The sequence below is a fragment of the Mirounga angustirostris genome, unplaced genomic scaffold (assembly GCF_029215605.1).
Source record: "Mirounga angustirostris isolate CCGP_5_RB_7025 unplaced genomic scaffold, mMirAng1.0.hap1 SCAF_5, whole genome shotgun sequence".
Taxonomy (NCBI): domain Eukaryota; kingdom Metazoa; phylum Chordata; class Mammalia; order Carnivora; family Phocidae; genus Mirounga; species Mirounga angustirostris.
The window spans coordinates 163,733,980-163,745,604 of record NW_026991713.1 but is presented as its reverse complement, the minus strand read 5'-3'; the positions used below and the strand labels follow the sequence as shown (position 1 = coordinate 163,745,604).

Genomic DNA, 11,625 nt, shown 5'->3' with positions numbered 1-11,625 from the left:
CTTTTCCAAACTCCTCGGAAGCCAGGGCCCAAGGCCTGGGTCCCAGCGGGGCGGAGCAGGAGGCGGCCTCCTCAGGAGAAACTGGATCCCTGGACGTGCGGAGCAGCAGGGAGCAGGGCGGCCCCTTTGTCCCCCGATAATCCCCTCCCGCCTTTGACCCTCCCTCCCAGCAACCAGGGTTTAAGGTCGAGTTTGGGGACTGTAGGGGACTAGGGTGTCACCTCAGTGTCCCCTTCCCTGCCTGTCCCTTGCTTCTGGGGCTTCTGCACCTGGGCCCCCCCCACACCCGCCCTAGGGTGTGACTCCTTCCCTCCCTCTTGGGCGGCCTCAGCGCTCAGCCCAGGTATAAAGCCACCTGAGGGGCAGGAGGACAGGTGCCCCAGAAAAACCCAGAGACTGGAGAGAGGAAGGAGCCAAGGAGAGAACATGAGCTATCCGCTAGGTGAGTGTGGGGGGGCCGATGGAGCGCCAGGGCCTAGAGACCAGGAGGGGAGGGGTACTCTCTGGGCTCTCTGGCCCTTAGGACTCAGGTACCTGGCTGTCTTTGCTTGCTAGGAACCTCCAAATCCTTACACACAGAAGGCTTCGTTCATCACTCATTCATTCATTCAAGAAGAATTACTGAGTGCCTATTATGTGCTAGGTAGTTTTCCAAGCATTTGGGGATACAGCAGTGAACAAACAGACAAAAAGCTATGGTCTCATGGAGATTTCATTCTGCAGACAGACGATACACATCATCGTCATAAGTAAGTAAATTAGTCTGGGTGGCTCAGTCGGTTAAGCGCCTTCGGCTCAGGTCATGATCTCAGGTCATGATCTCTGACCCTGCTCCCTCTCATACTCTCTCTCTCTCCCTCTCTCTCTCTCCCTCTCTCTGTTTATTTGACAGAGAGAGACACAGCGAGAGAGGGAACACAAGCAGGGGGAGTGGGAGAGGGAGAAGCAGGCTCCCCGCCGAGCAGGGAGCCCGATGTGGGGCTCCATCCCAGGACCCTGGGGTCACGACCTCAGCCGAAGGCAGACGCTTAACGACAGAGCCACCCAGGCGCCCCCAGTAAATAAAATCTTAAAAAAAAAAAAAAAAGTACGTAAATTATAATGCCAGTTTGATATAAGGTGAGTGCAGTGAGCCAATTTTTTGAATGAATGAATGAATGAATGAATGGGCCTTCACTTTCAGCCTTCCCTTAAGTTCTGAACTTAGGGAACTCAGGAATGTAGAAAGGGGAACAAAGGAGGCCATCCCAATTTGCCTCTCATCGCCATTGCTTCCCGCTGGTGACCTTAGGCAATCTCTCCCCCCCTCCACCCCCGCTGAGCCTCAGCTGGGACCATAACTGGGCCTGAGCTGTAAGGGGACAATTCGCAGCTTTTACTCAAATTTAAAATGAGCACACCCTCCAATCCAGATATTCCTTCTTTCTCTCTCTTTTTCTTCCTTTCTTTCTTTCTTTCTTTCTTCCTTCCTTCCTTCTTTCTTTTCTTTCTTTCCTTTCTTTTTCTTTTTTTCTTTCTTTTTTCCTTCTTTCTTTCTTTTTTTTGATAAAGATTTTATTTATTTGACAGAGAGAGACACAGTGAGAGAGGGAACACAAGCAGGGGGAGTAAGAGAAGGAGAAACAGGCTTCCCACTGAGCAGAGAGCCCCATTCGGGCCCCTGGGATCATGACCCGAGCTGAAGGCAGAAGTTTAACGACTGAGCCACCCAGGCACCCCTTATTCCCACTTTCAAAAGTGCCCAAAGAGTCTGGGATAAGGATGTTCATAGCAGCATTCAGTCATTCAACAAATATTTATTAAGCTCTGTGCTAGGTGCTGGGGAACCAGCAGCAAATGAATCAGGGGAGGTTTCCTCTTTCCTGGAGACAAGATTCTAGGGGCAGAGACAGTAACAAACAAGCAGACAAATAAATAAATAATGAAATAGCAAGTCTCTGAAGACTATAAATCAGGGAGAGGGGGACGCCTGGGTGGCTCAGTCAGTTAAGCATCTGCCTTCGCCTTAGGTCGTGATCTCAGGGTCCTGGGATCAAGCCCCTTGCGGGCTCCCTGCTCAGCGGGAAGCCTGCTTCTCCCTCTCCCTCGGCCTGCCGCTCCCCCTGCTTGTGCTCTCACACTCTCTCTCTCTCTGGCAAATAAATAAAATCTTAAAAAAAAAAAAAAAAGAAAGAAGAAATAAATCGGGGAGGGGGAGGGGGCTTTTGATATCTGGTCAGGACAGCTTATCTGAGTTGAGGCCTGAAGAACAAGAAGGAGCCAGGGTTGGGAAGGTTTGGGGGTGGCCACGGCGGGGCCCAGGAAGGCCTGAGGGGGAATGGGATGGGAGGACAGTACAGAGGGGCCAGGCCTTGTAGGCCGCAGGAGGGCTTTGGTTTACACACTTCCACTGTGTGAGGTGCGAGCAGAGGGAGGGTTCAGGCACAGGAGGGATCTAGTTGAACTGGGGGGCTGTTGGGGGGAGGGCAGCAAAGGTCGAAGCAGAGACGGGGGTGGGGGAGACTGCTGGTTCTAAGAGTCCAGGGAGAAGGTCTGGTGGCTGGGACGCAGGGGGGTGGCAACGGAAGGAGGGGGAAAGTGGATAGATTCTGGATGCATCTTTTCAACTTTTAAAACTTTTTTTTTTTAAGATTTTATTTATTTATTTGACAGAGAGAGACACAGCGAGAGAGGGAACACAAGCAGGGGGAGTGGGAGAGGGAGAAGCAGGCTTCCTGCGGAGCAGGGAGCCCGATGCGGGGCTTGATCCCAGGACTCTGGGATCATGACCCGAGCCGAAGGCAGACGCTTAACGACTAAGCCACCCAGGTGCCCCTCAACTTTTAAAACTTTTTATTGAAAAGAACAAACAGAGGGCGCCTGGGTGGCTCAGTTGGTTAAGCGACTGCCTTCGGCTCAGGTCACGATCCCGGAGTCCCGGGATCGAGTCCCGCATCAGGCTCCCTGCTCGGCAGGGAGTCTGCTTCTCCCTCTGACCCTCACCCCTCTCATGCTCTCTCATTCTCTCTCTCTCAAATAAATAAATAAAATCTTTAAAAAAAGAAAAGAAAAGAAAAGAACAAACAGAAAAGTACACGACTCGGGCGCCTGGGTGGCTCAGATGGTTAAGCATCTGCCTTCAGCTCAGGTCATGATCCCAGGGTCCTGGGATCGAGTCCCACATCGGGCTCCCTGCTCCTTGGGAGCCTGCTTCTCTCTCTCTCTCTGTCTCTCATGAATAAATAAATAAAATCTAAAAAAAAAAAAAAAAAGAAAAGTACACGACTCATGAAGTGTACAGCTCAATGAATTTTCACAAAGTGATCATATCCTTGTCATGAGCGCTCAGATCAAGAAACACAGAGCCTGGCTGACTACGTTTTTAGGACAGAGCCGACAGGATTTACTGTGGGGGTGGATGTGGAGAGCCAGAGAAAATGAGGCACCAAAGAGGACCCCAGCTTTTGACTTGAGCAAAGGCAAGAATGGAAGCCCCCTTGCCTGAGGTGGGGAAGGCTGGGGGAGGAGGGTGGAAGGGGACCCCAGAGCTGAGGATTGGATACTTCGAGTGGAGATGCTTACTGATATCCAAGAATGTCAAGCAGGAAGTTGAATACATCGGGTCTGGGGTTCAGGGGAACGTTCTGGGCTGGAAATAATCTTACACGGTGCTGCTGCCCCGACTTGGATCCACAAAATTGTTGCAGGCCTCAAGGGCTATGCCGCTTTGAGGAGCTGTGACACAGAACGAATGAACCAGCAGGCGGGCTCGGGGTCCGAGTGGATGCCGACCTTTGATTTCCTCCACCAGCTCAGCTCTGCCTGCTGCCCCTGCTGCTGTCACCCCTCAGTCCGGGGGCCCCCATCTCCCCAGCTGAGCCCATTAGTCAAGCCTACAGCCTGGCCCTCTACATGCAGAGGAATACATCAACGCTGCTTCAGACTTATGTGAGTGACACTGGGCACAAGCAGGGGACGAGGGCAGCGGGACACTGCCCTCCTGGCCCAGCCCTGGGTAGCAGAAGCAGAGCAAGGCCAGGAGAAGGTCCCCTCCGTGAGTCTGAGGCTTCCGGGGCTCTGTCAACTAGAGACTCGCTCGGACAGTGTCACTGATAGCTGGCGACCCAGGGCTAGTCGTTCCTTCTCTCTCTCTCCGTCTCAGCTCCCTCATCTGCAAAATGGAATTGTGATCCTGCTTTTGCTCACCTTGCAGGACTCTTAAAAGACTCAAAGGGAGCACAAACAAAGAAAGACTTTACAGGGTCGTGATTATTTCCACAACCCCCTCGTGCTGGGTGCTCACGTGAGCCCTATGCTATGCTGGGCACCCATCCCCATTATCTCGCTGACTCCTCAAACAGTTCTGAGGGACGGAATTATAATCAGATAAGGAAACTGAGTCTCAGAGAGGGTGAATAATTTGCTCAAGGTCACACAGCTAAATCACTGGCAGTGCCAGGATCTTAAGCCAGGTCTGTGGCATCAGACCCCCCCCCCCCCCCCCCCCCCCCCCCCCCCCCCCCCCCCCCCCCCGTCTAGAAGCTCAAACTAGCAGTCTCCTGGCTGAATCTGACCCACAGATGTTTTCTGTTCGGGCCATGAAATACTTGTTCAAATTTTGAACGTGGCTGCCTGTCTCAACCAGGCACAGGGGCCCTCCTAGCCCCTCACCCCATCTGAGTTCTGCCTTCTTCCCCAAGTTACACGATCCGCCTGGCCCCTAGCCAGGGTTTGTGACTCCTCTTACTGTACTATATTCCAGGTCCATGTGAAGTTACTAAATCTAGTTTCTAGTCCCATAGTTGCCACCATTCCCTGGGTAGCTTTGGGCACCCTAAGCCTCAGTTTCTTCACCTGTGAACTAGGGATGTAGGACTAGGAGGTCTATCAATTTGGGGATTTATCAGTATGCACCAAGATTCAGTGGGTCTAGGTTTGTGGAGGCGAGAACTTTAATGGAGAAGGCACTCAACTAAATTTAATAATGTTAACAATTATTTATTAATGATTCTAATAAAATAAGCACAAACAACTAAATGCTATGAATAAGAAAGAACCATATAGACTCTAACTACATTGTCAATTATTTAGACTGAAAATAGTATAATAAATAATATAATCACAGTGTCATGATATTAAGATATTATAAACAGTGGCTTATTACGCCCTTATTGTACGCCAGGAGCTGTGCTAAGTGCTTTCTATATATTACTTATCATTTGCACGAGAATACTGACGACTGGCAATTACTGAAGCTGCGATTCAAAGTTGTACAACTTGTACATGAAACTGCGAGGCTCTGTGCTAGGAGATGCCCACCAACTTCCCCTGGGAAGATGTCAGATGTGAAATCGGGGGAGCCCCGGGGGACCACTTTAGTCCCTGCACTCCCGTCTGTCTCTGTCTCTCATGCAGCTCCAGTACCAGGGCAGCCCCTTCAGTGACCCTGGCTTCTCAGCCCCTGAGCTTCAGCTCAGCAGCCTGCCTCCTGCCGTCGTCTCCTTCAAGACCTGGCATGCCCTGGATGATGGGGAGCGGCTGAGCCATGCCCAGGGGGCCTTCCTGGCCTTGACCCAGCACCTCCAGCTCGTGGGGGACGACCAGAGAGACCTGAACCCTGGCAGTCCTATGCTGCTGGCCCAGCTCGGGGCTGCAAGACTCAGGGCCCAAGGCCTGCTGGGCAACATGGCTGCAATCATGACTGCTCTGGGCCTGCCCATCCCCCCAGAGGAGGACACTCTCGGCGCTGTCCCCTTCGGAGCCTCAGCCTTTGAGAGGAAATGTCGAGGCTATGTAGTGACCCGGGAATATGGCCACTGGACAGACCGAGCTGTGAGGGACTTGGCTCTGCTCAAGGCCAAATATCCCAGATAGAGGAGGCAGGACATCCTGTCAGAGGCTGCAACACTTCTTTCCCAATGGACTCTTTTCTCCCTTGCTTCTTGGCTAGAAAGGAGACACGTCTTGTCTAGCCGACAGGGCGTGTATATTTGGGAATATTTCCTAGGAACCAGGCCCCAAGTCCCTGTTGCCTGGGCCTTTCCTGCCTAGGTCCTATGGCCTCCCTTCCAGATCTGGGTGGGACTCTACAGGTATCATTTCGTGGAGTCTCAAGCCAGTGGTCCTGGCTGCCCACATCCTGGGTGGAAAGAAGTGCCTTTTTGAAGAGGCTTTACTTCCCACTCTGCAGGGAGAGGACAGCTGGTCTCTTTCCTGGGCTCTCCCTGAGACCTTCCTCTTCCTGTAAGTTTGGGGAGGTCGAGGGGCTGCCTTCTTGTCTCTACCTCACTTCCTGTGGGAAGCTATGGGCTTTCTGAGCAGAGAGGCCTCCCTTCTTGCTGGAGTTCATTGCCTCCCCTAGCCTACCTCCCTGACTAGGGCCACTGTTCCAACTTTCCATCTTGAGGGACTTCACTTCCCGATCAATGGAAGTCCAGTTGAAAAAAGTAAGGAAGACTCCTGTAGATGTTTCCAGCTCGGGGCACATCCACTTCCTGTTCTAGAGTGACTGATGTTATCCCTGGCCTGGGGGCATTTGTGACTCTCCTATTTATACTGTGGCCTTTGGGTCTGTCTGGGGGACCAGGCTGTGCCCCAAGGATTCTATTCTCCTCAAAGGTGTCTCCCCATTTTCAACAACTATATATACCGGTAACTCTAGTGTTCTTTTTATTTTTAAACATTTTATTTACAAAAAATTAATTTATTCTCAGAAATAAACTCTTTTAAGGTGTTGTTGATCTTTTCTCTCCATAGACCTGGCTTGGGGAGAGGGGAGGTGCAGGGACAGAGCAGAGGAGGTGAAGGAGGGGAAGGACATCCAAGGGAGAAGCAAGCAGGGCCCACCCAAAGGGCCGGGATGCGGGAGGGAGAGCGCAGCAGGGGGAGTGACGCTGTGGGAAGGTGGCTGCAATCTGTCTGCGGTGGTCCTCCCACCCGGGCTAGCAGGCACCTCCCTGGCCAGGGAAGGCCAGAGTTGATGAGGCGTCCCCTCCTTGAGATGAGGCTGAGAGGTACACATGCTCACATGGGGCCAAGGAGAGCCAAGAGATGGAGAAAGGGGGAGACAAAGAGGCCCCCCAGAGACGGGTGAAGGGGGAGACCGAAGAGAGACGGAGGCAGGCCCAAGCGGTGGAGAAGAAGCGGGGCGAAGCAAGAAAGGATGGACACGGGAAGTCACGAACACACGGAGGTCCGGCAGGGAGGCGCGGAGAGCATACAAAGCAAAGAGAGACGACAGAGGCAGGAGAGAGACGCAGACGGTCGGAGCTCCCGAGGCCCCGACTGAGAGACGAAGACGGACGCCGAGCGAGCTGCGGCCCCGCGCCCCGCGCTCAGGCCGGGCCCCCGGGCACCAGCTGGCCCAGGTCGCCCTCGGTTCGGCTCACCCACTCGCGGTAGAGGCCGCACACGCGGAGCCCCAGCACCTTGGCAGGGAAGACGCCCGCGGCGGCGGCGGCGGCAGAAGCGGCGGCGGCCGGCTCGGCCGGGGGCCCGCGGGTCTCGGCGCCCAGCGCGGCCAGCACGGCCTCCACCGCGGCGCCCAGGGCCCGGGCCTGGCGCGCCGCGTCCTCCAGGCGCCGCAGCAGGCGCGGCGCGCGCGGGTTCAGCTCGGCCTGGTGGCGCCGCACCACGTCGAGCAGCGGCGGCAGCGCGCTGAGCGCCGCCGCGTCCAGCCGCAGCCGCTCGGGGGCGGGCAGGCCCGCGTGGCCCGCTGCCGGGGCGCTCAGGCCGGCCACCGGCAGCCGCGGGGGCGAGAAGCCCGGCAGCCCGAAGGGCTCTCCCTGGTGCTGCACCTGCGGAGACACGGCAGTCAGGGGCGGGGCGGGGCGGGGCGGGGCGGGGCGGGGGGCGCGAAAGGGGGGCCCGCGAGGCGCGACGGAACGCCTCCACTCCCCGCTCTCCTCCGCTCTCTAGGGCCTCAGTTTACCCCCTCGCAGATGACGCATTCCTCCCAACACAGCTGTTGCGTTGGAGATACTACAACACACACACACACACACACACATACACACACACAAAGCGGGCTTTACACCAGCGCCTGTTTCCTCGTCTCTCAAACGCAGACAACAGGATCAACTTCGTAAGAGTAGTTATGAGCATGTTAAAATGGTTCAGGCAAATCCTGGCCCACGGAAGGGGCACAATAAATCTCAGCGATTTTATTAATGCTATCCTACAGAGCGGGGTGCCGATCCAGTCTCCACCACTTGCTAGCTGTGCAGTTTCATGCAAAACCATTTCCCTTCTCTAAGTCTCAGGCTTCTCATCTGTAAAATGGGGGATCGGCTCCCCAGCCTGAGAAGCACACAGATACTGCAGAAACCTGGTCTGTTTCACTCTCTCCCCGCATCCCCCACCACCTCTGCACCCGTCTGGCACACAGCAGGGGCTCAATGAATAACTGTTATATGAACGAAGAAATTAAAGGAGATTTGTAATTTGTAAAAAGGCTACAACAATACCATTTATCCTTTGCTAACATCTTGTCTCTGGTTCAGGCACTGTTTGCTGCTTTAAATACATTATTCCTAATCTTTCCAAATGGGTATGATGATTATGATGATGATTTTTACAAATGAGGATATGGAGGCTGACGAGGTAAACTGACTTGCCCTAGGTCATCCACCTAGGAAAGGACAGAGCTGGATTTTGAAACCCAAGTTCATAGCACTACAAAGCTAGTTCTTTCTATTACCCCACTTGCATAATTGTTACATCATTATTTTTTCATATTACAATCAGTGCCCAAGGTCACAGCAAGTTAGCAGGCCTATACCCTCCTTCCATTACACTAGAGTAACTGATGGAAATATCCTCCTTCCTTGGGCAGGGCCCTATGCCCAACCAAAGATAGCAGATTCCCTTCCTCTGTTAAAGTCCCCTCTTGGGCTGGAATTTTTGCCCCAGATTGAAACCCTTTTCGGTCTCTCTGCATAGCATAGGTAGAAGAGTTCACAACTCATCTTGTCAAACTGTCTCCTTTTATAGCTGGGGAGACCAAGGCTCTTGGAGGTGAGGTGACAAGACCACAGAGAGCCTGGAACCTAGGTTTCCTGACTCCCAGATCAGAATTCTTTTCACTCTCTCAGCCTCTGTCTTTTTTTTTTTTTTAAGATTTTATTTATTTATTTGACAGAGAGAGAGAGAGACAGAGAGGGAACACAAACAGGGGGAGCGGGAGAGGGAGAAGCAGGCTCCCCGCTGAGCAGGGAGCCGGATGCGGGGCTCGACCAGGACCCTGGGATCAAGACCCGAGCCGAAGGCAGACGCTTAACGACTGAGCCACCCAGGCGCCCCTCAGCCTCTGTCTTAATGCACTGTGGGGGGAACCTCCAAGCTGAGGCAGACAGAGGGGCATTTGGAAAACAGGGAGAGTCCTCCGGTTTGCTCCAATTTCTGTATCTGGGAAATGAGGTCGGAAAAATGGGTGGTCAGGAACCTCTGTGATCTGTACTTCCCCGTTCCTCAGGCCTCTGGCACCCCCACCCCCATTCCCACTCACATATTCCTGGAGCAGCTGCTCGGCATATTTGGTGAGGAGGCGGGCAAGGCTGTGTGTCTGACGGATCTTGGCCTCCAAGTGGGGAAGGGGTGAGACTGAGGAGTCAGCCTGTGGATCTTCTGGTGGGAAAAGGGGGGAGGAATGAGGGCAGCCCAGACCGCTGCTCCTTGACTACTGCTTCCAGGCTGGCTCTTCCTTCCTGAATCCACAGTTCTGCTCTGAATTCTCTAACTTTTAAGCCAGGCAGCCTCTGTCCCATTCCAACTGATGGTAAACGAGGCACCGGACATTTGCCAAACAGTTGTCCCACCTGAAATGTATTCCCTGACCCCAAATCACTGTTTAATCCTATTAAAGCCAAATTCAAATATTGCCTCCTCAGTGTGGCGTCCGGATTCTCCTCTTCCTTAAATTAACCTTTTCCTTTTACTTAAGGCCATTTGTTCATACTCCCAAGGTTGTTTTTTCAACAGCTCTTTTATCTGTGTGAACCGGCCTTAGCCTGGGAACCCTTTGAGGGAAGATTTCATATAACCCCGTACATCACTGATTGTTGGTGAAATTTAACATCACTGAAGCACAGAACTTCAAAACGAAATGCTCCTTTAAACCCATTCTACAGATTGGGAAACTGATGGACAGTCTGTGCAAGACGCTGGACTGGACACCTGCAGCATCAATGACTAACCTTTCCTAGCGCAAGCTAGGGGGTGGAGCCCCGGAAGGACGACTACATTTCCCGAGATGCCAGCGCACGTGCCAAGGTATGCTGGGGAATGTAGTCCCGGCGCGGCAACTCCCGCCCCGCCCCCCCTTCCCCGCGCCAGAGTTTCCCACCGCTTGTCTCTATCCTTAACAGCCTCGACTTTCGTCTCCTGTTGTCACTCATTAGCTCCTGAGGCCCAAAGACTTCCTTCCCTAACTCTATCCCTCCCTCTGGTCCCCAGTTCTGATTCTTTGTCAATACTCAGAGGATTCAGGCGTCCAGCCCCAGCTGCGACCCCAGTCCTCTCCCCCAGGGTGTACTCGAACCTGTGATCTAAACCCTGAGCCCAGGTCCCTGAAGTCACAGCCCAGGCCTCCGCTAAACTCTGGCGCTTGTCCCTTCCCACAGCTCACCCACAGCTCACCCGCTCGTTACCTGACACCCGGGCCCTGCTCTCCCCAGCTCAGGCCGCTCCCTTCCCGGACCCGGGGGTGGTGGGGACCCAGACCCCAGCTTCCAGCCCTTCTGACCCCTGCTCCCCTCAGGCATTCGACATCCAGCCCTTCAGCCCCTTACCCAGACTTCCCTCCCTCCGGCTCATGCTGGCCCCTGGCTGATCCCGGTTGCCTACACGCCCCCCTTCCGAGGGGGGGGAAGAGGGGGAAAGGGCCAGGGGCGTGGCCCAGGCGCAGCCAATCAGGGCTCAGACCCCAAACAATTCCCCCCCAACCCCCGCCGCCCGCCCCAGGCTGGATTCCTTGGCTCTGAGCTCAGCTCCTTACTTGCGCGGCCCAGTCAGGAAAGGGGCCTGAGGGGGGTTGGCAGGTTGTCTGCGTGGTGGGCTCAAAACCTTGAGGTTGGGTGTGCCGGGGCCTGGGAAGCAGCCCTGGTACCGCTGGGAGGAGGAGGCTCAGGCGAGGGCTTGGTGAGCGAGCTTCTTTTCGGAGAAAGCTGGGAGTGGGGCGCGGTGGATAAGAGAGGGTGGAGCGGGCAAGACAGGAATGTGCTGGTCCTCCCTCCTGCCTGGGGGGGAAGGGGGAAGCTGGGTGCGAGAGAGGCCTCTCTGAGGGCCCTCAGGCTTAGGCCACACCTGCCCAGACAAATACCTCCTGGCCTATCTTAGATACTTTCTGCTTGCCCTCTCTCGGCACACCTACTAGACGGGGAGTAGACAACAGCCGCTCACTTCACCTTACCAGGCCCAGTACGAGAACCCCTCTGATCTACTGCATGTAGACCTTCATTCTCACCCGGGAACAAGCTTCAGAGTCAGGTACAGGGGGGTCATACCGACATGTCAACCCCACTGACCTGGTGCAGATAAACGATGAAAGGTCTGCACGCACTTAATACGAGTAAGTGATTGCCAAGCACCTACTTGTCCTGGTCTCTGGAACCCAGAGACCATCCATACTTGGGTCTCTGGCCCCCTGAG

General features: G+C 54.4%; 2 protein-coding genes across 5 annotated transcripts; one reads left to right on the top strand and one right to left on the bottom strand.

The window, feature by feature from the left end:
- The first annotated feature begins 426 nt into the window (after positions 1 to 426).
- On the top strand, positions 427 to 5,853 carry LOC135364308 (cardiotrophin-2). Its single transcript, XM_064590325.1, has 3 exons — positions 427 to 442; positions 3,791 to 3,927; positions 5,395 to 5,853. The coding sequence occupies exons 1-3, from the start codon at positions 427 to 429 to the stop codon at positions 5,851 to 5,853; spliced, it is 612 nt and encodes a 203-aa protein (XP_064446395.1).
- CTF1 (cardiotrophin 1) lies at positions 4,511 to 11,287 on the bottom strand. 4 transcript variants are annotated; one of them, XM_045875371.3, is made up of 3 exons: positions 10,767 to 10,923; positions 9,485 to 9,600; positions 4,511 to 7,775 (listed from the first exon to the last, which is right to left on the bottom strand). In XM_045875371.3, the coding sequence occupies exons 1-3, from the start codon at positions 10,789 to 10,791 to the stop codon at positions 7,314 to 7,316; spliced, it is 603 nt and encodes a 200-aa protein (XP_045731327.1). In that variant the 5' UTR covers positions 10,792 to 10,923; the 3' UTR covers positions 4,511 to 7,313. The 4 variants fall into 4 exon arrangements, 2 of the variants coding, with proteins under 2 accessions (XP_045731327.1, XP_045731326.1); XM_045875370.3 differs by having other exon boundaries at positions 9,485 to 9,603; positions 10,767 to 10,916; XR_010411964.1 differs by lacking the exon at positions 10,767 to 10,923 and adding an exon at positions 10,973 to 11,287 and having other exon boundaries at positions 7,753 to 7,775; positions 9,485 to 9,603.
- Positions 11,288 to 11,625: the final 338 nt, after the last annotated feature.